Source organism: Aquarana catesbeiana, linkage group LG03 (assembly GCF_042186555.1).
Source record: "Aquarana catesbeiana isolate 2022-GZ linkage group LG03, ASM4218655v1, whole genome shotgun sequence".
NCBI lineage: Eukaryota > Metazoa > Chordata > Amphibia > Anura > Ranidae > Aquarana > Aquarana catesbeiana.
In genome coordinates, this window is record NC_133326.1 from 337810196 (window position 1) to 337835214 (window position 25019).

Here is a 25019-nt window from a genome sequence, read left to right on the forward strand (position 1 = left end):
GCAAGTGACATCTCCATCTGGTGGCAGGCATAGTGGCAAGTGATATCTCCATCTGGTGGGAGGCATAGTGGCAAGTGATATCTCCATCTGGTGGGAGGCATAGAGGCAAGTGACATCCCCATCTGGTGGCAGGCATGGTGGCAAGTGACATCCCCATCTGGTGGCAGGCAGCGTGGCAAGTGACATCCCCATCTGGTGGCAGGCATGGTGGCAAGTGACATCCCCATCTGGTGGCAGGGAGCATGGCAAGTGACATCCCCATCTGGTGACAGGCAGCGTGGCAAGTGACATCCCCATCTGGTGGCAGGCATGGTGGCAAGTGACATCCCCATCTGGTGGCAGGGAGCATGGCAAGTGACATCCCCATCTGGTGGCAGTGTGGCAAGTGACATCCCCATCTGGTGGCAGGCATGGTGGCAAGTGACATCCCCATCTGGTGGCAGGCAGCATGGCAAGTGACATTCCCATCTGGTGGCAAGTGACATCCCCATCTGGTGGCAGGCATGGTGGCAAGTGACAACCCCATCTGGTGGCAGGCAGTGTGGCAAGTGACAACCCCATCTGGTGGCAGGCAGCGTGGCAAGTGACATTCCCATCTGGTGGCAGTGTGGCAAGTGACATTCCCATCTGGTGGCAGGCATAGAGGCAAGTGACATCCCCATCTGGTGGCAGGCATGGTGGCAAGTGACATCCCCATCTGGTGGCAGGCATAGTGGCAAGTGACATCCCCATCTGGTGGCAGGCAGCGTGGCAAGTGACAACCCCATCTGGTGGCAGGCAGCGTGGCAAGTGACATTCCCATCTGGTGGCAGTGTGGCAAGTGACATTCCCATCTGGTGGCAGGCATAGAGGCAAGTGACATTCCCATCTGGTGGCAGGCATAGAGGCAAGTGACATCCCCATCTGGTGGCAGGCAGCGTGGCAAGTGACATCCCCATCTGGTGGCAGGCAGCGTGGCTTTTGACATTCCCATCTGGTGGCAGGCAGAGTGGCAAGTGACATTCCCATCTGGTGGCAGGCAGCGTGGCAAGTGACATTTCCATCTGGTGGCAGTGTGGCAAGTGACATTCCCATCTGGTGGCAGGCATAGAGGCAAGTGACATCCCCATCTGGTGGCAGGCAGCGTGGCAAGTGACATCCCCATCTGGGGGCAGGCATAGTGGCAAGTGACATCCCCATCTGGTGGCAGGCATAGTGGCAAGTGACATCTCCATCTGGTGGCAGGCATAGTGGCAAGTGACATCTCCATCTGGTGGCATAGTGGCAAGTGACATCTCCATCTGGTGGCAGGCATAGTGGCAAGTGACATCTCCATCTGGTGGCAGGCATAGTGGCAAGTGATATCTCCATCTGGTGGGAGGCATAGTGGCAAGTGATATCTCCATCTGGTGGGAGGCATAGAGGCAAGTGACATCCCCATCTGGTGGCAGGCATGGTGGCAAGTGACATCCCCATCTGGTGGCAGGCAGCGTGGCAAGTGACATCCTCATCTGGTGGCAGGCAGCGTGGCAAGTGACATCCCCATCTGGTGGCAGGCATGGTGGCAAGTGACATCCCCATCTGGTGGCAGGGAGCATGGCAAGTGACATCCCCATCTGGTGGCAGGCAGCGTGGCAAGTGACATCCCCATCTAGTGGCAGGCATGGTGGCAAGTGACATCCCCATCTGGTGGCAGGGAGCATGGCAAGTGACATCCCCATCTGGTGGCAGTGTGACAAGTGACATCCCCATCTGGTGGCAGGCATGGTGGCAAGTGACATCCCCATCTGGTGGCAGGCAGCATGGCAAGTGACATTCCCATCTGGTGGCAAGTGACATCCCCATCTGGTGGCAGGCATGGTGGCAAGTGACATCCCCATCTGGTGGCAGGCATGGTGGCAAGTGACATCCCCATCTGGTGGCAGGGAGCATGGCAAGTGACATCCCCATCTGGTGGCAGTGTGACAAGTGACATCCCCATCTGGTGGCAGGCATAGAGGCAAGTGACATCCCCATCTGGTGGCAGGCATGGTGGCAAGTGACATCCCCATCTGGTGGCAGGCATAGTGGCAAGTGACATCCCCATCTGGTGGCAGGCAGCGTGGCAAGTGACAACCCCATCTGGTGGCAGGCAGCGTGGCAAGTGACATTCCCATCTGGTGGCAGTGTGGCAAGTGACATTCCCATCTGGTGGCAGGCATAGAGGCAAGTGACATTCCCATCTGGTGGCAGGCATAGAGGCAAGTGACATCCCCATCTGGTGGCAGGCAGCGTGGCAAGTGACATCCCCATCTGGTGGCAGGCAGCGTGGCTTTTGACATTCCCATCTGGTGGCAGGCAGAGTGGCAAGTGACATTCCCATCTGGTGGCAGGCAGCGTGGCAAGTGACATTTCCATCTGGTGGCAGTGTGGCAAGTGACATTCCCATCTGGTGGCAGGCATAGAGGCAAGTGACATCCCCATCTGGTGGCAGGCAGCGTGGCAAGTGACATCCCCATCTGGGGGCAGGCATAGTGGCAAGTGACATCCCCATCTGGTGGCAGGCATAGTGGCAAGTGACATCTCCATCTGGTGGCAGGCATAGTGGCAAGTGACATCTCCATCTGGTGGCATAGTGGCAAGTGACATCTCCATCTGGTGGCAGACATAGTGGCAAGTGACATCTCCATCTGGTGGCAGGCATAGTGGCAAGTGATATCTCCATCTGGTGGGAGGCATAGTGGCAAGTGATATCTCCATCTGGTGGGAGGCATAGAGGCAAGTGACATCCCCATCTGGTGGCAGGCATGGTGGCAAGTGACATCCCCATCTGGTGGCAGGCAGCGTGGCAAGTGACATCCTCATCTGGTGGCAGGCAGCGTGGCAAGTGACATCCCCATCTGGTGGCAGGCATGGTGGCAAGTGACATCCCCATCTGGTGGCAGGGAGCATGGCAAGTGACATCCCCATCTGGTGGCAGGCAGCGTGGCAAGTGACATCCCCATCTGGTGGCAGGCATGGTGGCAAGTGACATCCCCATCTGGTGGCAGGGAGCATGGCAAGTGACATCCCCATCTGGTGGCAGTGTGACAAGTGACATCCCCATCTGGTGGCAGGCATGGTGGCAAGTGACATCCCCATCTGGTGGCAGGCAGCATGGCAAGTGACATTCCCATCTGGTGGCAAGTGACATCCCCATCTGGTGGCAGGCATGGTGGCAAGTGACATCCCCATCTGGTGGCAGGCAGCGTGGCAAGTGACAACCCCATCTGGTGGCAGGCAGCGTGGCAAGTGACATTCCCATCTGGTGGCAGTGTGGCAAGTGACATTCCCATCTGGTGGCAGGCATAGAGGCAAGTGACATCCCCATCTGGTGGGAGGCAGCGTGGCAAGTGACATCCGCATCTGGTGGCAGGCAGCGTGGCAAGTGACATTCCCATCTGGTGGCAGGCAGCGTGGCAAGTGACATTCCCATCTGGTGGCAGGCAGCGTGGCAAGTGACATTCCCATCTGGTGGCAGTGTGGCAAGTGACATTCCCATCTGGTGGCAGGCATAGAGGCAAGTGACATCCCCATCTGTTGGCAGGCAGCGTGGCAAGTGACATCCCCATCTGGTGGCAGGCATAGTGGCAAGTGACATCCCCATCTGGTGGCAGGCATAGTGGCAAGTGACATCTCCATCTGGTGGCAGGCATAGTGGCAAGTGACATCTCCATCTGGTGGTTGGCATAGTGGCAAGTGACATCTCTAGTTGGTGGCAGGCATAGTGGCAAGTGATATCTCCATCTGGTGGCAGGCATAGTGGCAAGTGATATCTCCATCTGGTGGGAGGCATAGAGGCAAGTGACATCCCCATCTGGTGGCAGGCATAGAGGCAAGTGACATCCCCATCTGGTGGCAGGCAGCGTGGCAAGTGACATCCTCATCTGGTGGCAGGCATAGTGGCAAGTGACAAGCGATGGTGGCAAGTGACACGCTCAGGGCTCCCAATGATTCTGCATTATGGTGAGTTGAACTATTTCATTTTATATTACAATGTAATGATAGAAATAATGCGTTTCAATCATCCTGACACCATAACAACCATGGTGCCGGGGATGATTGAAGCACTAACACCAGCCATTGCCCGCGAAAAATCCTTACCCCTCGCGCGCTTACCCTGAAGTATTTTCAGTCTGTACAATTAAAGCCAGTTATTTTCAGTGTTCTCTGGTGTGGAGATATGTTTTTAATTGATCTATTGTAGCAGTCATCGATAAAGGACGAGAATGGTGGTGTGTGTGTATGTGTTTGTGTGTGTGTGTGGGGGGGGGGGGGGCGGCATTGAAGGACCCGGCCTTGGGGCGGCAAAGGGAGTAAATCCGGGCCTGACCTTTGGTATGTATTTATTGAGTATATGTAATTTTTAAAAACCATAAAAGCCAACAATTCACCCTATCCATTTCCTTTATCTGTTTTACTGTTAAAACAATCCCCACAACACACAAATTTGGTGGCAGGAAAGCTAAGCATACAACTCAATACCATTCTGACAGCTCCAATGGTACAGCAGAGCTCAGTTCATAGTAGCTGGATTTTTAGAGAGAGGAGGGGGGCTATGTTTTTCAGTGCCCTTAAAAGCAGCTCAAAGTGCTAACTACAAAACAGACTGGTACATGTACAGTGGAAGAGCTAGCAGCTTTTTTACACTAGATATATTAGCCCTATTGTTTGGTGTGCACTTTGTATACACTTTTTTTTTTACTTGTAAATCTTTAGCCAAGTATACATCAGCCATGTTGATCAGCGCACTAGAAAAAACACTTCCTTTTTTAATTTTAAGCAGAACTGATAAGATCATGTTGCTCAGTTCACCCCACTGTTGTAACTGACTGCTCTAGCTCTGAATTGTCAACTTATACTGTATGTTCCCAAAACTATCCTACTCTTCTGGGATAAATTGAGGGGGTTTAAAGCTGGCCACATTTTCTCCACAGCTACCAATCCCAGTCCATACAGTTCAAGAATCACTGAATCACTGGGCAAATGCTACTTTCTACAAAAAATATAACTTCTATGTTCAGTCCATATATGCAGTGTGTGTGTGTATATGGTATACTGTATGTATGTATATATATATATATATATATATATATATATATATATATATATACACAGTGGGGCAAAAAAGTATTTAGTCAGCCACCAATTGTGCAAATTTTCCCACTTAAAAAGATGAGAGAGGCCTGTAATTGTCATCATAGGTATACCTCAACTTTGAGAGACAAAATGTGGAAACAAATCCAGACAATAACATTGTCTGATTTTTGAAAGAATTTATTTGCAAATTATGGTGGAAAATAAGTATTTGGTCACCTACAAACTAGCAAGATTTCTGGCTCTCATAGACCTGTATCTTCTTCTTTAAGAGGCTCCTCTGTCCTCCACTCATTACCTGTATTAATGGCACCTGTTTGAACTTGCTATCAGTATAAAAGACACCTGTCCACAACCTCAAAGATTCACACTCCAAACTCCACTATGGTGAAGACCAAAGAGTTGTCGAAGGACACCAGAAACAAAATTGTAGACCTGCACCAGGCTAGGAAGACTGAATCTGCAATGGGCAAGCAGCTTGGTGTGAAGAAATCAACTGTGGGAGCAATAATTAGAAAATGGAAGACATACAAGACCACTGATAATCTCTAATAATAACTTTTGATATTGACCAAATACTTATTTTCCACCATAATTTGCAAATAAATTCTCTCAAAAATCAGACACATTTCACATTTTGTCTCTCATAGTTGAGGTATACCGATGATGATAATTACAGGCCTCCCTCATCTTTTTAAGTGGGAGAACTTGCACAATTGGTGGCTGACTAAATACTTTTTTGCCTCACTGTATACAGTGGATATAAAAGATCTACCCACACCTGTTAAAATGTAAGCTTTCTGTGACGTAAAAAAATGAGACAAAGATACAAAGATACATCATTTCAGAACTTTTTCTACTTTTGATGTGACCTATAAACAGTACAACTCAATTGAACAACGAACTAAAATCTTTTAGGTGGAGGGAAGTCAAAAATAAAATAATATGGTTGCATAAGTGTGCACACCCTTAAACTAATACTTTGTTGAAGCACCTTTTGATTTTATTACAGCACTCAGTCTTTTTGGGTATGAGTCTATCAGCATGGCACATTTTGACTTGGCAATATTTACCCACTCTTCTTTTCAAAAACACTCCAAATCTGTCAGATTGCGAGGGCATCTCCTGTGCACAACCCTCTTCAGATCACACCACAGATTTTCAATCGGATTCAGGTCTGGGCTCTGGCTGGGCCATTCCAAAAATGTAATCTTCTTCTGGTGAAGCCATTCCTTTGTTGATTTGGATGTACGCTTTGGGTCATTGTCATGCTGAAAGATGAAGTTCCTATTCATGTTCAGCTTTCTAGCAGAAGCCTGAAGGTTTTGTGCCAATATTTACTGGTATTTGGAACTGTTCATAATTCCCTCTACCTTGACTAAGGCCCCTTTTCCAGCTGAAGAAAAACAGCCCCAAAGCATGATGTTACCACCACCATACTTCTCTGTGGGTATGGTGTTCTTTTGGTGATGTGCAGTGTTGTTTTTGCGCCAAACATATCTTTTGGAATTATGGCCAAAAAGTTCAATCTTGTTTTCATCAGACCATAACACATTTTCCCACATGCATTTGGGAGACTTCAGATGTGTTTTTGTAAAATTTAGCCGGACTTAGATGTCTTTCTTGTAAGAAAATGTTTTCACCTTGTCACTCTACCCCATAGCCTGGACATATGAAGAATACAGGAGATTGTTGTCACATATACCACAGCCAGTACTTGCCAGATATTCCTGCAGCTCCTTTAATGTTGCTGTAGGCCTCTTGGAAGCCTCCCTGACCAGTTTTCTTCTCGTCTTTTTATCAATTTTGGAGGGACGTACAATTCTTGGCATTGTGCCATATTTTCTCCACTTGATAATGACTGCCTTCATTGTGTTCCATGGTATATCTAATGCCTTGGAAATTCTTTTGTACCCTTCTCCTGACTGATACCTTTAACAATGAGATCCCTCTGATGCTTTGGTAGCTCTCTGCTGAGCAGGGCTTTTGCTGTAGGATGCGACTAAGAAAATGTCAGGAAAGATCTACTAGAACAACTAAACTCTATTTGGGGTTAATCAGAGGCAATTGAAATGATGGCAGGTGTGTGCTGACTCCTATTTAACATGAGTTTGAATGCGATTGCTTAATTCTGACCACAGCAACATACCCAGTTATAAGAGGGTGTGCACACTTATGCAACCACATTATTTTAGTTTTTTATTTTTACCTTAAAATATTTCAGTTTATTTTTCAGCTGAGTTTATAGGTCACATTAAAGGTGGAAAAAGTTCTAAAATGATTTATCTTTGTCTCATTTTTTTACATCACATAAACCTGACAAATTAACAGGAGTGTGTAGACTTTTTATATCCACTATATATATATGCATATACAGTGGTGGCCGGTGCTTCATTTTTGGGGGCGGCAAACAAACCCCCCCTGCCAGGTCCGCACTTACCTGTTCAGGTCGCGGCTTCCCCCGGCTTCTCCTCCTAGGTAATACGGTCTTAAGATCTGCCTTCTGTCCTGGAGGAGAAGCAGGAAGACAATAGAGAATATTGATTCGCTAATGTCACAAGTGGGAGGGTTTGCGGACGCTGTGCTCTGCTCCCCAAGCCCAAACTTTTTTAAGCTAATTAGAGCCTCATACTCTAATCATGTGCTTCAAAAAAAAAAAACTCAAAGAATCCTATGAGTTTGGCGCCCCACATGAAGTTTAGTAGACGGGGCATGGAGATTAGGGGGGCGGCTTATGGACTTATGGGCTTATGGACCGGCCGCCGCTGTATGTGTATATATATATATATATATATATATATATATATATATATATATATATATATATATATATACACACACACACATACATAAAATATTTACCACCTTTGTAGAGGTATACATGCATGCTTGCACCCCAGATGTGCAATTTAAAAAAAGTAAAAAAATATATTTTGAGTGATCTGCCTTTAAACAATGCAGAATGCATTTAAAGCAAGTTGTTGTTGCAAATATAAATACCTTGTTTCTGTTTACATTTAGCCAGTCGCTAGACCAGCCGTTAAAAAAACACTTGCTCTTCCAGCTGTACCTCCGGTATGTACTTATTCAGAAAAAGTGAAATATATATATTTTGAGTGATTTGTCTTTGTCTTTAAGCCTCCAGTTCATACCAGTGCGGCTTTGAAATCGTGCTACTTCATCATGATTTCAAAGCCGCACTTGAGTGCGATTTGCACTGCTGATTTCATTGCTGCTTGCGACTTCATACAACAGAAGTCTATGCAAGTTGCAATGAAATCGGCAAAAAGTAGTGCAAGAACCTTTTTTAAAGTCACTGCGACATGAGTCACATCAATTTGAACTGTTCCATAGCCGACAATGGGGTGCAACTTGTCATGCGATCTAGAACTGTCAAATCGCATGGCAAATTGGACTGGTGTGAATGGGTGCTAAATGATGTAGAATGCGTTCAAAGTTGTTATTGTGACTATCAATACCTTTTTTCTGTTTATTTTTAGCCAGTTGCTGGACCAGACTTTAATAAACCAATTGCTCTTCCAGCTGCACCTCCGGTATGTACTTGTCAGGATGAGTGAACTTCTTAATGCCAAATGTCACCCTATCTATTCCCATAATCTATTTGTGGCTGAAAAAGTATCCCCATGATATATGAATTTTCCCATGGTTGCAGAGAAGCCAAGGATAACTCACAATCGCATTATTGCAGCTCCAGTGGTAAAAGTAGAGCTCAGTTTATGCTTTTTAGAGACCTGTACTGAGAAAAACTTGCAGGTTGTCTATGCGGATCTTCTCCAGGAAATACTAGCTCTTTGGCTGCCACTGACTTGATTACTTACCTGGACAAATTATGCAGTTATTTCCAGGACAGTAACTCAAAAAACAAAGTATCCCTGTGATATATACATTCCTCACAATCCCATTCCTGCAGCTCTAGTGATAAAGTAGAGCCCAGTTTATGCTAACACTGAGCCAGGGTTTTCAATAACCTGTACCGAGAAACTTGCAGGTTGTCTATGCAGATCTTCTCCATGAAATACTAGCTCTTTGGCTGCCACTAACTTGATTACTGACCTGGACAAAATATGCAGTCAGAATGAAGTCCTGTTTTGTATGTTTTGTCTAGGACAGTAACTCAAAAAACACAGACATTACTGGATCTGTAGAACAACTAGGCAACAAGAATTTTCAGAAAAATAGGCCAGCAATGGCAGCCTCCATATTCTGTCAGTATAAGTTTTCTTCAAGGGTTATATGTTAATCACAATAATAATCTGGAACTTTAAAGCCATACAATAGGATGTCCACTCAACTAAAGACCATAAAATAGAGCTGTTAGCATAGCACCAAAAAAACAAAACAGGCAGATTGCAAATTGTTCTCAATGCTTCACAAGAAACTATTTTAGGAAAACGAACTAATTTAACTGTTAGAGTTGAGCAAGTCATTTAAACTTCCTCAAACTTTGCAAGTTTGGACCCAAAACCTGCTATGCACTCTAAGAAACATACATACGCCTTAGGGGAGTATGTCTTCAAAAGGTGCAGAATGCAGTCAAAGTAAAGATGGGCGAACAGTTTGAGCTGAGCATAAGTTCAGCCCGAACTTCACCTGTTCGACCGTTCGGCGAACATCCGAGTTTACGGATAGCTTGGCAGGATGTTCACCCGCTGAGACCCCCACAGTGCACTGCACACTTCACAGTGCATTCTAGGGCCCTAATTGGATGAAGCCTTGCACCTAACCACTGGTCAGATGCAAAGCTTGGCCAATTAGCACTGTCAGAGCCCTGATTAGACAAAGTGAGGATTATTTACTCCTATCACGGCACAGTACTCATAGTCCCACCCCACCAGTGGGGTGCTCAAAATGGGGGGAGTGCACTCGCAGTTCACCTTTTTTGAAGCCTATGGCTCTAATCAGGTGCTTCAAAAGTCCCCCCCGCTGCTGTAATTCAGGCACCCAGCATCCGAAAAGGGGCCAGACGCCTGAATAGGGGGTGGCGGCAGCGACCATTAGTCATAGAAGGGGTGGCTGGAGAAAGGGGGTGGTTCCCGTGCGCCCTTAAAGGACGCACTGCCACTGCAACCCACACAAACTTCCCATAGCCAGCTCTTGTACCGTGTTGGTGTGGAGATAGAGTAGGGCTTATTTTGCTACTAGCAGTTAGTGTGTTCACTGTTCACTTATTGTGACTCTTAACTGCAGAGTGTTAGTTTATTGTTAGTATAGTGTGTGAGAATAGTGTGCCAGTGTAGTGTGTTAGTGTAGTACAGAACAAAGCATTACATTACATTTAGTGCTGTATACAGTGCTATACAGTGCTGCTGTATACCTTTTTTCTTTTTTTGGTTGCTGCATTTTTTTTTTGTGTTTTTTTTTTCAGAGTAGGCTGCTAGGTAAATTTAGCTGTAAACAGTAGAGCAGGGGTTGATTAGTTAGAGCTGTTCAGTGTCTCACAGGCTTCTGTTCTGCTACTTCCCCCTGTCTTCTAGAGACTTCAATAAATATAGTAAAGAGGGAGAGCAGAACAGGCAACCTGAAAATATATGGCACTCCAGCCAATTCCTGGGGAGTTATACCCATAAGGTGGAGGGAGAGCTTAAAAATATTCAAAGGCCTGGCAGCCAAAGTTCCTCGGTTCCTTCTTTCAGGAAGAGACCCTTGTCTTATTAGAAGCACATTTGTGTCTGTATGTCGCAAATTAGGGGACTGCTAACAAGGAGATACAGCTTATACTAGTAGAAAATTCAAATCACCTAAATAAACCAAGTATGCAATAAAAACATTGTATAAAATCTGTCCTCAAATAATGCAGAATGCATTAAATGTAAAATATTATTGCAAAGATTAATACCTTTTTTCTGTCAATATCCAGATACCAAACACAACAACAGCTACTGTTCCAACTCCACCTTTGGTATGTATTTATTGAATGTGTGAATTTTAATTTTTAAAAACCATTAAATCCCCCAACCATTACTTTTATCTGTTTGTTAGAAAACCCCCCCAATACCCAAATGTCCCCATGGTGGCAGGAAAACTGAGCATGCCTCTAAATAGTATTCCTACAGCTCCAGTGGTGCAGTAGAGCTCAGTTCATGGCAGCATGGGTTGGATTTTTAGAGAGGGAGAGGGGGGTTTGATAGTTTTCAGTACCCTTTAAGCACCACAAAGTGCTAACTGCAAAACAAACTGGTACAAGTACAGCAGGAGAATCGCTTGCTGGCAGTCCTTCTACAATAGAAATATCAGCTCCATTGTCTGGTGTGCCAGGATTGTAAAAACTATCATTTTACTTCAGTAAAAACAGATGAACATGAAAATAATTCTTGCCAAAACTACTGAGCCTCCTGGTCCCTGTGTTAAAAACAAGCAGTACCAGGCCCTGAAAGAGCTTAGTCCAGCCATCATTAAATGACGGGCTCCGGCCTTTACCCACCTCCTAGAATTTTAATCTATTATCCCTGGCCTAGTCTATTTTGGCAGTAGTCAAGGGTTTTCAGAAGGGGTGCAATTCTTGCTGGTGTTAAAGGGCATATGAGCTAACTGCAAAACAAACTGGTACAGGTACAGTATGAGAACCGCTTGCTGGCAGCTTTTTTATACAAGGTATATTACTGTATCCCTATTGTTTGGTGTGCCAAGATTTTATACACTATTTTTTTTACTTCAGTAAGGGATGGTTCACACCTGAATTACACAGGAATGTGGGCCCACATTCCTGTGAGATTTAGTGCAGTGCAATTTAGGCCTATTCATTAGAATGGGCTGAAATCACACTGGATCGCACTAAAAGTAGTGCATGCACTACTTTTAAAAATGCACTGTAAATGGATCAAATAGTACTGCGGTACCATTCATTCCATTTCCAGTGCAGGCAAATGAACTGCATTTGTGGTGTCGCTAGGTATACATTGCACACCCAGTGTGTTTTGAGTGCAGTGCAGGAAATGTGCACAGAACGTGAGTTTCCAGCACCATGTTCTGTTGTGAACAAGCCCAAAAACAGATACATCTGAAAAGAATCCTTGCCAAAAGTACTGAGCCTCTTGGCTTCTGTTCTGCTACTTCCCCCTGTCTTCTAGAGACTTCAATAAATATAGTAAAGAGGGAGAGCAGAACAGGCAACCTGAAAATATATGGCACTCCAGCCAATTCCTGGGGAGTTATACCCATAAGGTGGAGGGAAAGCTCAAAAATATTCAAAGGCCTGGCAGCCAGAGTTCCTCGGTCCATTCTTTCAGGAAGAGACCCTTGTCTTATTAGAAGCACATTTGTGTCTGTATGTCGCAAATTAGGGGACTGCTAACAAGGAGATACAGCTTATACTAGTAGAAAATTCAAATCACCTAAATAAACCAAGTATGCAATAAAAACATTGTATAAAATCTGTCCTCAAATAATGCAGAATGCATTAAATGTAAAATATTATTGCAAAGATTAATACCTTTTTTCTGTCAATATCCAGATACCAAACACAACAACAGCTACTGTTCCAACTCCACCTTTGGTATGTATTTATTGAATGTGTGAATTTTAATTTTTAAAAACCATTAAATCCCCCAACCATTACTTTTATCTGTTTGTTAGAAAACCCCCCCAATACCCAAATGTCCCCATGGTGGCAGGAAAACTGAGCATGCCTCTAAATAGTATTCCTACAGCTCCAGTGGTGCAGTAGAGCTCAGTTCATGGCAGCATGGGTTGGATTTTTAGAGAGGGAGAGGGGGGTTTGATAGTTTTCAGTACCCTTTAAGCACCACAAAGTGCTAACTGCAAAACAAACTGGTACAAGTACAGCAGGAGAATCGCTTGCTGGCAGTCCTTCTACAATAGAAATATCAGCTCCATTGTCTGGTGTGCCAGGATTGTAAAAACTATCATTTTACTTCAGTAAAAACAGATGAACATGAAAATAATTCTTGCCAAAACTACTGAGCCTCCTGGTCCCTGTGTTAAAAACAAGCAGTACCAGGCCCTGAAAGAGCTTAGTCCAGCCATCATTAAATGACGGGCTCCGGCCTTTACCCACCTCCTAGAATTTTAATCTATTATCCCTGGCCTAGTCTATTTTGGCAGTAGTCAAGGGTTTTCAGAAGGGGTGCAATTCTTGCTGGTGTTAAAGGGCATATGAGCTAACTGCAAAACAAACTGGTACAGGTACAGTATGAGAACCGCTTGCTGGCAGCTTTTTTATACAAGGTATATTACTGTATCCCTATTGTTTGGTGTGCCAAGATTTTATACACTATTTTTTTTACTTCAGTAAGGGATGGTTCACACCTGAATTACACAGGAATGTGGGCCCACATTCCTGTGAGATTTAGTGCAGTACAATTTAGGCCTATTCATTAGAATGGGCTGAAATCACACTGGATCGCACTAAAAGTAGTGCATGCACTACTTTTAAAAATGCACTGTAACTGGATCAAATAGTACTGCGGTACCATTCATTCCATTTCCAGTGCAGGCAAATGAACTGCATTTGTGGTGTCGCTAGGTATACATTGCACACCCAGTGTGTTTTGAGTGCAGTGCAGGAAATGTGCACAGAACGTGAGTTTCCAGCACCATGTTCTGTTGTGAACAAGCCCAAAAACAGATACATCTGAAAAGAATCCTTGCCAAAAGTACTGAGCCTCTTGGTCTCTGTGTTAAAAGCAAGCAGTACCAGGCACTGAAAGAGCTTAGTCCAGCCATCACTAATTCGTCGACTCTGGTTTGGACTCCCCTCCTTGAATTTTAGTTCTGGCCTAGTCCATGGTGCAGTAAACAAGGGATTTTAGAAGGGGTGCAATTCTTTCTGGTGTTAAAGAGCATAGAAGCTGGTATCAATATATCGGGGGATATGGCCACTTGTATATCTTTAGCCAAGTATACATCAGCCATGTTGATAAGTGCACTAGGATGTCATTGTGGGCATTGTGAAAGGAAAAACACTCCCTTTTTAATTTTAAGCAGAACTGATAAGATCATGTTGCTCAATCTACCCCACTTTTGTAACCGACTGCTCTAGCTCTGAATTGTCAACTTATACTGTATGTTCCCACATCCATCCTACTCTTCTGGGATAAGTTTAGGGGTACTTTCTACAAAAATGTAACTTCTACTTTTCAGTCCATATATACAGTGTGTGTATAATAAATAAATAAATAAATAAATAAATATATATATATATATATATATATATATATATATATATATATATATATATACAGTGCCTTGCAAAAGTATTCACCCCCTTGGCATTTTTCGTGTTTTGTTGCCTCACAACCGGGAATTAACATAGATTGTTTGAGGATTTGCATCATTTAATTTACAGAGCATGCCCACAACTTTGAAGATTTTTTTTTATTGTGAAGCAAACAACAAATAGGACAAAATAACAGAAAAAGTCAATGTGCATAACTATTCACCCCCCTAAAATCAATACTTTGTAGAGCCCCCTTTTGCGGCTATCACAGCTCCATGTCGCTTTGGATAAGTCTCTATGAGCTTGCCCCATCTTACCACTGGGATTTTTGCCCATTCCTCCTTGCAAAACTACTCCAACTCCTTCAAGTTGGATGGTTTGTGCTTGTGAATAGGAATCTTTAAGTCTGACCACAGATTTTCTATTGGATTGAGGTCTGGACTTGGACTAGGCCATTCCAACACATTTACATGTTTCCCCTTAAACCACTCAAGTGTTGCTTTAGCAGTGTGCTGGAAGGTGAACCTCCATCCTAGCCTCAAATCACACACAAAGTGGTACAGGTTTTCCACAAGAATATCCCTGTATTTAGCACCATCCATCTTTCCCTCAACTCTGACCAGTTTCCCAGTCCCGACTGCTGAAAAACTTTCCCAAAGTATGATGCTGCTGCCACCACCATGTTTCCCTGTGGGGATGGTGTTCTTTGGGTGATGTGATGTGTTGGGTTTGCACCAGACATAGCGTTTTCTTTGATGGCCAAAAAGTTCAATTCTAGTCTCATCAGACCAGAGTACCTTCCTCCATACATTTTGGGAGTCTCCCACATGCCTTTTCGTAAACTCAAAATGTGCCATTTTGTTTTTTGCTGAAAGTAATGGCTTTCTTCTGGCAACTCTGCCATAAAGCCCAACTCTATGAAGTGCACGGCTTATTGTCGTCCTATGTACAGATACTCCAGTCTCTGCTGTGGAACTCTGCAGCTTCTCCAGGGTTCCCTGTGCTGCCTCTCTGATTAATGACCTCCTTGCCCGGTCCGTGAGTTTTGGCGTCTCTTGGCAGGTTTGCTGTTATGCCATGTTCTTTCCATTTGGTTATGATAGATTTGATGGTGCTCCTAGGGATCATCAAAGATTTGGATATTTTTTTATAACCTAACCCTGACGTACTTCCCAACAACATTGTCCCTTACTTGTTTGGAGAGTTCCTTGGTCTTCATGGCAGTGTTTGGTTAGTGGTGCCTCTTAGGTGTTGCTGCTTCTGGGGCATTTGAAAAAGGTGTGTATATGTAATGACAGCTCATGTGACACTTGGATTGCACACAGGTGGACATCATTTCACTAATTATGTGACTTCTGAAGGTAATTGGTTGCACTAGAGCTTTTTATGGCTTCATAACAAAGGGGGTGAATACATACGCACATGCCATTATCAGTTTTTAATTTCTGAAAAATAGTTTTATGTATATGTTTTTTTTAATTTTACTTCACCAATTTAGACTATTGTGTTCTGATCCATCACATATAACTCAGATTAAAAAAAAAACATTTAAACTAAAGGCTGTAATCTAACGAAATAGGTAAAAAGCCAAGGGAGGTGAATACTTTTGCAAGGCATTGTGTGTGTATATATATATATATATATATATATATATACATATATATACATACATATACACACACACACACACACACACACACACACACACACACACACACACACACACACTATATTACCAAAAGTATTGGGATGCTGCCTTTACATACACATGAACTTTAGTGGCATCCCAGTCTTGGTCCGTACGTAGAGATGGGTCGAACACCCCCCATTTGGTTTTCAGCAGAACTCCTGAACAGGGGAAAAGTTTGGTCCCGAATGGCAAACTCCATTGAAGTCTATGGGAGCAGGAAATGAGAAATCAAAGGTCCCCATTTTGAAAGCTTATATCCGAGTATTTGGCAATAAAAAGAGAATGGGGGTCCGGGTACTGCCCTGGGGGACATGTATCAATGCTAATAAAAAAATTCAAAAACAATAGTTTTAAAGGAGCAGTGATTTTAATAATACGAATAAAGTGAAACAATAAGAATGAATAATTCCCCTAAATATAGTGCCTCAGGGGTCCCCTTAGTCTGCCTGTAAAGTGGCACATCTGTAGCATATATAGAACCTGCTGCAGAAAAACTGATATTTCTAAAGGAAAAAAAAAACAAGTCAAATCACATTTAAATTGACTCACGGTTGCAATTTTCAGCACCCGGCTATTTAAAGACTGCGTGGGGTTCCCCCCAGTCCATAACAGGCCCATTGGATAAGGGTCTGGTATAGATTTTGGGGGGAACCCCACACAGATTCTTTTTTATTTTGTATTGCCAGCAATTTTTTTTCTTTCAGCTGTTAGCGGGGAACGTGATAAGGACATGGCGGCAATGGAAGCCTCCATATTCTGTCAGTATAAGTTTTCTTTAAGGGATATATGTTAATCACAATAACAATCATACAATAGGATGTCCACACAACTGCTGAAGACCATAAAATAGGGCTGTTAGCATAGCAACAAAAACTAAACAGGTAGATAATGCAAAATAAACTATGTTAGGAAAACAAACTCATTTAACCATTAAAGATGAGCGAGTCATTTTAAAGTTCATCAAATGGCACTTTGCAAGTTTGGACCCAAAAGCTGCTGTGTGCTTTAAGAAACATATACATCCTTATCAAACCTCAACATCCTTTTTTTGGGGGGACAGGATGTGGGAAAGGGGCCCTTGTCCCTAAACATCGGGATATGGTGCTTGCATGTAGGGTGACAGAGATAATATTGCCTGTTTAGCACTAGTGTAAAAAACAGATACTGTAGGTGGTCTTCAAAAGATTTTAAAAAATGTATTCAAAGCAAAATGGTATCACATTATTTAATACACTGTTTTTGTTTTTATTTAGAGCATTGTTAAACGTGATCTTGGAGAAAGCATTTCAACACCAAAATTAGATGTGGTTTGTATTTGTTCTAAGTCATAAAATCCACTCTGCTGAACATTTACCCAATTTACTCTCTTGTTCCATGTATTGGTCGAAATAATACACCACCATTTGCAGATTTTCCAAATAGTCAGGACGTTGAATATACCTCTGTACTCATGTTTCTGAACAACCTGCTGGAGCTCAGTTCATGATGACAGCAGGCAAGGGTTTTCAGGAGGGGTGTTTTTTTTTTTTTCTGGTGTCAACGGGCATATCAATATACTGGGGAACCTTGCCACTTGTGAACCTTTATTTTATTTATTACAGGTAATTATATAGCGCCATAATTTTCAACAGCGCTTTACATATATTATACATTTGTCCCTGCCCTCAAGGAGCTTACAATCTTACATACTGTAGTAGGGCCAATTTAAACAGAAGCCAATTAACCTACCACAATGTTTTTGGAGTGTGGAAGGAAACTGGAGTACCTAGGGCAAGCTCACGCAGGAACAGGGAGAACATGCAGCAAACTGCAGGCAGGTAGTGTCATGGTTGGGATTTGAGGGAGTGGTAATCACCACTGTACTGAACCCTTAGCTAAGAAAATATCAACCACATTGACCTTGATGAGACCCTGTTGCTCAGCTCACTTTAGGTGGGGTACACACTATAAGACAATTGGGCGAATGATGATCCGATTTTCCTCGTTGTTTTACAGCAAGTCGCAAGCGAGGAAGAAAATAATGTACGAAAATTCTCATACGACAAAGGCTTTTTTGTGTTGTTTATTGTTTCTGATCATGCCCAATCTTTCTTTTTAGATTTTTCTCGTACAAAAATCATATGAAAATGGTACATATTTAATGAAAATTGTTTGTTCTGTTCCCATACAAGAAAAATTTTGGAGTTTGTCCCTTTGGAAATTTTTGTTCAGAAGGTCGGAATCGGCTTTCAAAAGTTGTGTACACACTATTACAAAATCGTACGATTCTTCCTTGGAAGAAAATGTTTTCCCAATTTTCTTATAGTGTGTACATAGTTACATAGTTACATAATAGGTGAGGTTGAAAAAAGACATAAGTCCATCAAGTCCAACCTATGTGTGTGATTATATGTCAGTATTACATTATATATCCCTGTATGTTGTGGTCATTCAGGTGCTTATCTAATAGTTTCTTGAAACTATCGATGCCCCCCGCTGAGACCACCGCCTGTGGAAGGGAATTTCACATCCTTGGCGCTCTTACAGTAAATAACCCTCTACGTAGTTTAAGGTTAAACCTCTTTTCTTCTAATTTTAATGCATGGCCATGAGTCTTGTTAAACTCCTTTCCGTGAAAAAGTTTTATCCCTATTGTGGGGTCACCAGTATGGTATTTGTATATTGAAATCATATCCCCTCTCAAGCGTCTCTTCTCTCTTCTCCAGAGAGAATAAGCTCAGTGCTCGCAACCTTTCCTCATAACTAATATCCTCTAGACCCTTTATTAGCTTTGTTGCCATTCTTTGTACTCGCTCCATTTCCAGTACATCCTTCCTGAGGACTGGTGCCCAGAACTGGACAGCATACTCTAGGTGCGGTCGGACCAGAGTCTTGTAGAGCGGGAGAATCGTTTTATCTTTGGAATTAATCTCTTTTTAAATACGTGCCAATTTTCTGTTTGCTTTATTAGCAGCAGCTTGGCATTGCATGCCATTGCTGAGCCTATCATCTACTAGGACCACCAGGTCCATTTCCATCCTATATTCCCCCAGAGGTTCTCCCCCCAGTGTATAGATTGCATTCATATTTTTGCCACCCATATGCATTATTTTACATTTTTCTACATTGAACCTCATTTGCCATGTAGTTGCCCACCCCATTAATTTGTTCAGATCTTTTTGCAAGGTTTCCACATCCTGCCTAGAAGTTATTTCCCTGCTTAGCTTAGTATCATCTGCAAATACGGAGATTGAACTGTTTATCCCATCCTCCAGGTCCTTTATGAATAAATTAAACAGGATTGGTCCCAGCTCATAACCCTGTGGGACCTCACTACCCACCCCTGGCCATTCCGAGTACTCCCCATTTATCACCACCCTCTGAACTTACCCTTGTAGCCAGTTTTCAATCCATGTACTCACCCTATAGACCATGCCAACTGACCTTATTTTGTACAGTAAACGTTTATGGGGATCTGTGTCAAATAATTTTGCAAAATCCAGATACACCATGTCTACGGGCCTTCCTTTATCTGGATGGCAACTCACCTCCTCATAGAAGGTTAATAGATTGGTTTGGCAAGAGCGATTCTTCATAAATCCATGCTGATTACTGCTAATAATACCACTCTCATTACTAAAATCTTGTATAGTCCCTTATCATCCCCTCCAAGAGTTTACATACTATTTATGTTAGGCTAACTGGTCTATAATTCCCAGGGATGTATTTTGGGCCCTTTTTAAATATTGGTGCTACATTGGCTTTTCTCCAGTCAACTGGTATCATTCCAGTCAGTAGACTGTCAGTAAAAACTAGTTAATTTTAATTCTATCCTCTGTTAACCATGGAGGTGCTTCCTGTGATGTGTTATAAGGATAAACACTGCAGTTTTGGTTACTGAAGCTCCTCGATTCCCTCGTGAAGACTGAGGAGAAGAATAAATTCAATACCTTCACCATCTCCCCATCCTTTGTAACCAGATGTCTTTCCTCATTCTTTATGGGGCCAATATGGTCTGTCCTCCCTTTTTTAATGTTTACATACTTAAAGAATTTCTTGGGATTTTTTTTGCTCTCCTCCGCTATGTGTCTTTCATGTTCTATCTTAGCGTCCTTATTGCACCCTTGAGGAGTGAGTATGGCCTCAATTAAGTCAGCAATAATATAGTTCAATAATCAGTGCCATCATCCCGGTTGGAACGACTAAAAATTATAGGAGTGGAAGTGTGGAAGCAGTTGCTGCCACTTCCCTGAACCACACATGCACACCTGTGAGTTGGGAGTTGGCACTATTTCGGCACCCATTAGTAACAAGCAGTTCAGAGAAATTATATAAAAAACGTATAAACTTTAATAAATACAGAACACATTTGCAAGATAGTACATACATAGAATACTAAAAACAAATTAAATACACTGCACTTAACACAAGCGTGAACGGATATAACCGTAAGGTTTCTTGTGGAGAGGGGTATCTAAGATGGTTTCCTCAACCGGTTTCGCGGTTAAGACCGCTTCTTCGGGAGGGATAGGTCTAGAATGATAAACTTTAATTTAGACAAAACTGAACAAAAACAGCAAAAAGTGATAAACACAGTACAATAATAGTAGCAAAATAGAAGACTGGCTCACCAACTCAAACGGATTGAATGGGATAGTAGGACCCCACACAAATCCCCCCACGGCGGATACGGGGGATTATGGACAAATTATGGTTAAATAAATAGTACATGTAAGCAAATTGCAAATTCTAAAATAAAAAAATTGGGGGGGGGGGTGTGCTCACCTGGGTGAAATAAAGAGATGTCAAGGCAGGAAAAGTGATGTGATAGGGAAAATGGGGGGGGGGGGAGGAGGGGAAGGTGAAGATGGAACGGGGAGGGGAGGTGTGTGGGAAGGAGACAGGAGGGGGGGAACACGGGGAGGGAAGGAAGGAGGGGAGGGGGAAGGGAAAGGGGGGGAGGGGAAAAAGGGGAAGAAGTAAGGAGGAGGGGGGGAGAAAGAGAGAGAGAGGGGGGGAAGAGAGGGAAAGGAAAGAGGGGGCGGGAAAGAAGGGCAAAAAAGAGAGAAAAGAGAGGGGGGGGAATTATTGCACCCTTACATTTCTTGTTACATTCTTTATAAAGTCTGAATGCTGATGATGATCCCTGAACCTTGAATTTTTTTAAGGCCTTCTCCTTTGCTTTTATATGCATTTTTACATTGGAGTTAATCCATCTAGGACTTTTGTTCGCTCTTTTAAATTTATTACCCAATAGGATGCATTGGCTAATGCCCTTATTTAACATGCTCTTAAAGCAAACCCATCTCTCCTCTGTGTTCTTTGCTCCTAAGATTTTATCCCAATTTATGTGTACGAGCCTTTACAGTACTAACTGAATGCTCTAGCTCCAAATCGTCACCTCCTGTGTTTCCACCTGTAAGCTATTCTCCTTGGAACACTTGAGGGGATTTTAAAGAGGAACTAAAGAAATCTGCGAGCAGGCATTTCTTTGTTGCAGAAGAGACATTCTTTACGTCTTCTGCAATAATGCACACCTACCTGCTCGCAAATTTATTAACTGCGCAGCTCAGCGTGCCTAACAAAATACTCCGGCTGTGCCGAAATGACTGATTCCAGTGTGCATGCGCAGGATGATGTATCCCCCAACTGGTGAATCAAAAACCTGAAAATCCAACCCCTGGGGATAAAAGCGGCCTGTGGAGAATATTACCATTGCATCGCTGGAAGTTGGAGGTGAAGTATATTGGAGAGTTTAGTTCTGATTTAAGCTGGCCACATTTTTTCCACAGCTACCAAATTACAAGAAACAAAGTTCAGGATATTTCCAGAATCATTGGGCAGATGCTGCCCTCTATAAATAATGTATCCCTTCTTTTCAGTCCCCTCCTTTATTTACTGACAGGTTCTCTTGGATGTGACACATGAAACATCCCGTTATAGAGGTGAGCATGCAATGCTGTGCATGCTGTGTATGTGGCCTTTATTTTTTATATTGACAATGACAACCATCTCAGAAGGAGTACATTCATTCATGTGAGCTTGTTGCAAATAAGGTGACTGCTAACAGATGGATCACAATAACTTGTGTAATCAAAGCATGCAATTTAAAAAAAGATCTTCAAATGATGCAAACTGCATTCAAGGCAAGAAATTATCACAAAGATGCCAAATACCTTTACCCTTAGCCTCCCTGGCGGTTTTCCCGATTGTGGCTCGGGGTTAAATTTCAGTACCATTAGCGGTAACCCCGAGCCACACTCTGGATTGCATTGCAGAATCCTGGTGTGGTATACTTACCTTGTCCCCAGGATCCTGCAAAGTCCCCCCCGCTGTGTCTGCAGGCTGTGTCCTCCGCCCCGATGTCCTGTGTGCCAGGCTCCATTCCCTGCGAGCGTCGCGACGCACGGGGGCAGAGCCCGGCGGCAAATTCAAAAAATTGAAAATTCATAACACATACAGTACACTGTAATCTTACAGATTACATTACTGTATGAAATCATTTCACATCCCATTTGTCCCTAGTGCATTGTCCAGTGCCCTGCATGCAGTTTTATATTATATATACTGTTCTTTCTGCCTAGAAACTTGAGATTGTCCATAGCAACCAAAAAGTGTCCCTTTATATCAAAAGCGGTTTTAGACCAGCTAGAAAACAGCGATGATAATTATTATTATATTATTATTTTTTATAATTATTTATAGTTATTTATTATATTATAATTTATGATTTTGTGTTTCAAACTTTAGCATACTAGGGATATCTACTAGACTCTTGTTTGGACAGATTTAAGTGTTATTGCTAAGAATTACAGGCCTACAATATAAAACGCCAAATTTCTATGCAAAACAATTGTACCTCTTTGAGACGCAAAAATCTGACATAATCATACCGCCAGGGAGGCTACAAGCCCATTCACACCGTGTGGTAGGACTAATTTGGGTGGCTACTCCAGTGAAATTCCACTGCACAACAAGGTAAAATGCCTTTTCTCTCACCTGGCCAGTTCACACACCACAGTTTGACAGTGTACACTGAACAAAAGTATAGCATACACAACATTTTATGACACAGCGCAGTGTGACACCACCCATCGCCTCAGACTCCGCTAAAGTCAATAAAATTTTATGGAATGTCACTGTGTGACATTTCAATAAAATTCATTCAAAAAAGGAAATGTAGCGATGCACCACCACTGGCGCATTGGTGCTGCTTTATGCTACCGCATACCATGCTGCATTTTAACACAGCTGCAGATATGAACTGACTCTAATACCTTTTAATACATTTTGCTTATTTTTAGCCAGCCACTGAACCAGACCTTAACCTGTTCACGCTGACATATATGTGGCCTCACGGTGGCTGGGGTTTAATGCAGAGTGGCATATATGCATTTATATGTTAACAGCTTTCTGTGCTCAGAGAATGCTCCCTGTGCACTCGCAGCACAGTAACTAATATGCCACAGAAAGCTCATGTGACCACTGTGACAAACATTTACAGTGGTCATATAATCGAAATGCTTGGCATTTAGATTTGCTTAAATGGCTGGGATGTGGAGGCAGGAAGGGGTTAAAGAAACAATTCACTTTGATATGCAGTTATTCAAGATGAGTGAATTTCCTAAAAACACCCAAGCTAACAATTTCTACTGACAATGCTAAACCTAACCTTTGACTTTAAACCCTAACTATACATAAACTCCCTAAATTCTGTATTTCCATATAATTGCCAATGTTACTAGGCCACCAGATCTCTGTGGCAAAACAAGCTATACCTGGCACTGAAACCACAAATATTGGGTTCATTAATAATGACAGAAGCAAAATTTCTGATAGGTGGATTACATTTGTGGATAATAGGTCAAGTTATGGTTTATCATACATTTTCAGTTTTTCACTTGGAAATATTTAAAAATTCCAGTGTTAGTAAAACTTGCATCCTGTTTTTTCTACTCCAAAGCTCTGTTGTTCTGCAGTAAAGAATTTTTTCAGCATGTTCATGCCCCTGCTTGAGATTTACACAAGCAACCCTGAGCTAGAGCCCCTGGTACCATTTGTTTCCTTCAATATACACAGACCCCCTCAGTGAGCTCCTATGTCAGATTGTTCACACAACAACAAAAAAAAGGGGGAGTAGGATCAATTAAAATTATTGAAAATAAGCAAAGGTGGTAGAAAACACCAAGCTGGAGACAAAGCAAGGTACTGGAATGATCAGGGCGACTTTTTGACAGCTGTCAGAATGGGCCCCTGTTATGCCTGCTAGGGTATCTGGAGTTGCTGTTTTCAGTACACAGCCCTGCTTTGTCTCCAACTTGGTGTTTCCTACCACCTATGCTGATTTTTAGGAAATCTTAACTGATCCCAATCTCCTGTTTCCTTGTTTGAGCTGCTTTGTATCATCTCAGATCTCCTCTGGAAGCTGCAGGATCCTCTTGATATATGGCTCCTGACCCTCTTCCTGATTGGATTGGAATTCTGTTTGGATTGGGCTTCACTGATACTACTGATATTTAACATTGAAAGCTGTGACTTGTAGTGCACTTTGCTGGTTTGTAGATTTACTTTCATCCTTTGTTCTATGTGAGATTGTTGAATATGTTGGAGCATGGACTCTGACATATACATCACAGGAGTGTGGATAACCAGAGGCCACAAACTTGGTCATAATTGTTTTTCTGCTAGATTACTGAAAGAACAGGGTCTTTATGCTGCGTACACACAGTCAGACTTTCCGACTTAAAATGTGCGATCGGAGCTTGTTGTCGGAAATTCCGACCATGTGTAGGCTCCATCGGAATTTCTGTCGCACAAAATTTGAGATCTGGTTCTTAAATTTTCCGACAACAAAATCCTTTTGCGCAAATTCCGATCATGTGCACACAATTCCGACGTATAAAGTGCCATGCATGCTCAGAATCAAGCAGAAGAGCCGCACTGGCTATTGAACTTAATTTTTCTCGGCTCATCGTACGTGTTGTACGTCACCGCGTTCTTGACGTTCGGAAATTCCAACAACTTTGTGTGACCGTGTGTATGCAAGACAAGTTTGAGCCA

The 25019-nt window shown here is 43.0% G+C and overlaps 1 protein-coding gene across 3 annotated transcripts in view; it reads left to right on the forward strand.

Annotated features, from left to right (window-relative positions):
- Positions 1-25019, forward strand: part of LOC141132291 (uncharacterized) — a 234055-nt gene that overhangs the window by 191808 nt on the left and 17228 nt on the right. For 2 of the 3 annotated variants that reach the window (XM_073620548.1, XM_073620550.1), the window contains 5 exons: positions 8116-8169; positions 8595-8648; positions 10973-11014; positions 12566-12607; positions 17234-17287. In XM_073620548.1, the coding sequence (XP_073476649.1) occupies positions 8116-8169; positions 8595-8648; positions 10973-11014; positions 12566-12607; positions 17234-17287 (246 nt within the window). The remainder of the gene's footprint in view (positions 1-8115; positions 8170-8594; positions 8649-10972; positions 11015-12565; positions 12608-17233; positions 17288-25019) is intronic. The other variant, XM_073620549.1, reaches the window with a different exon arrangement.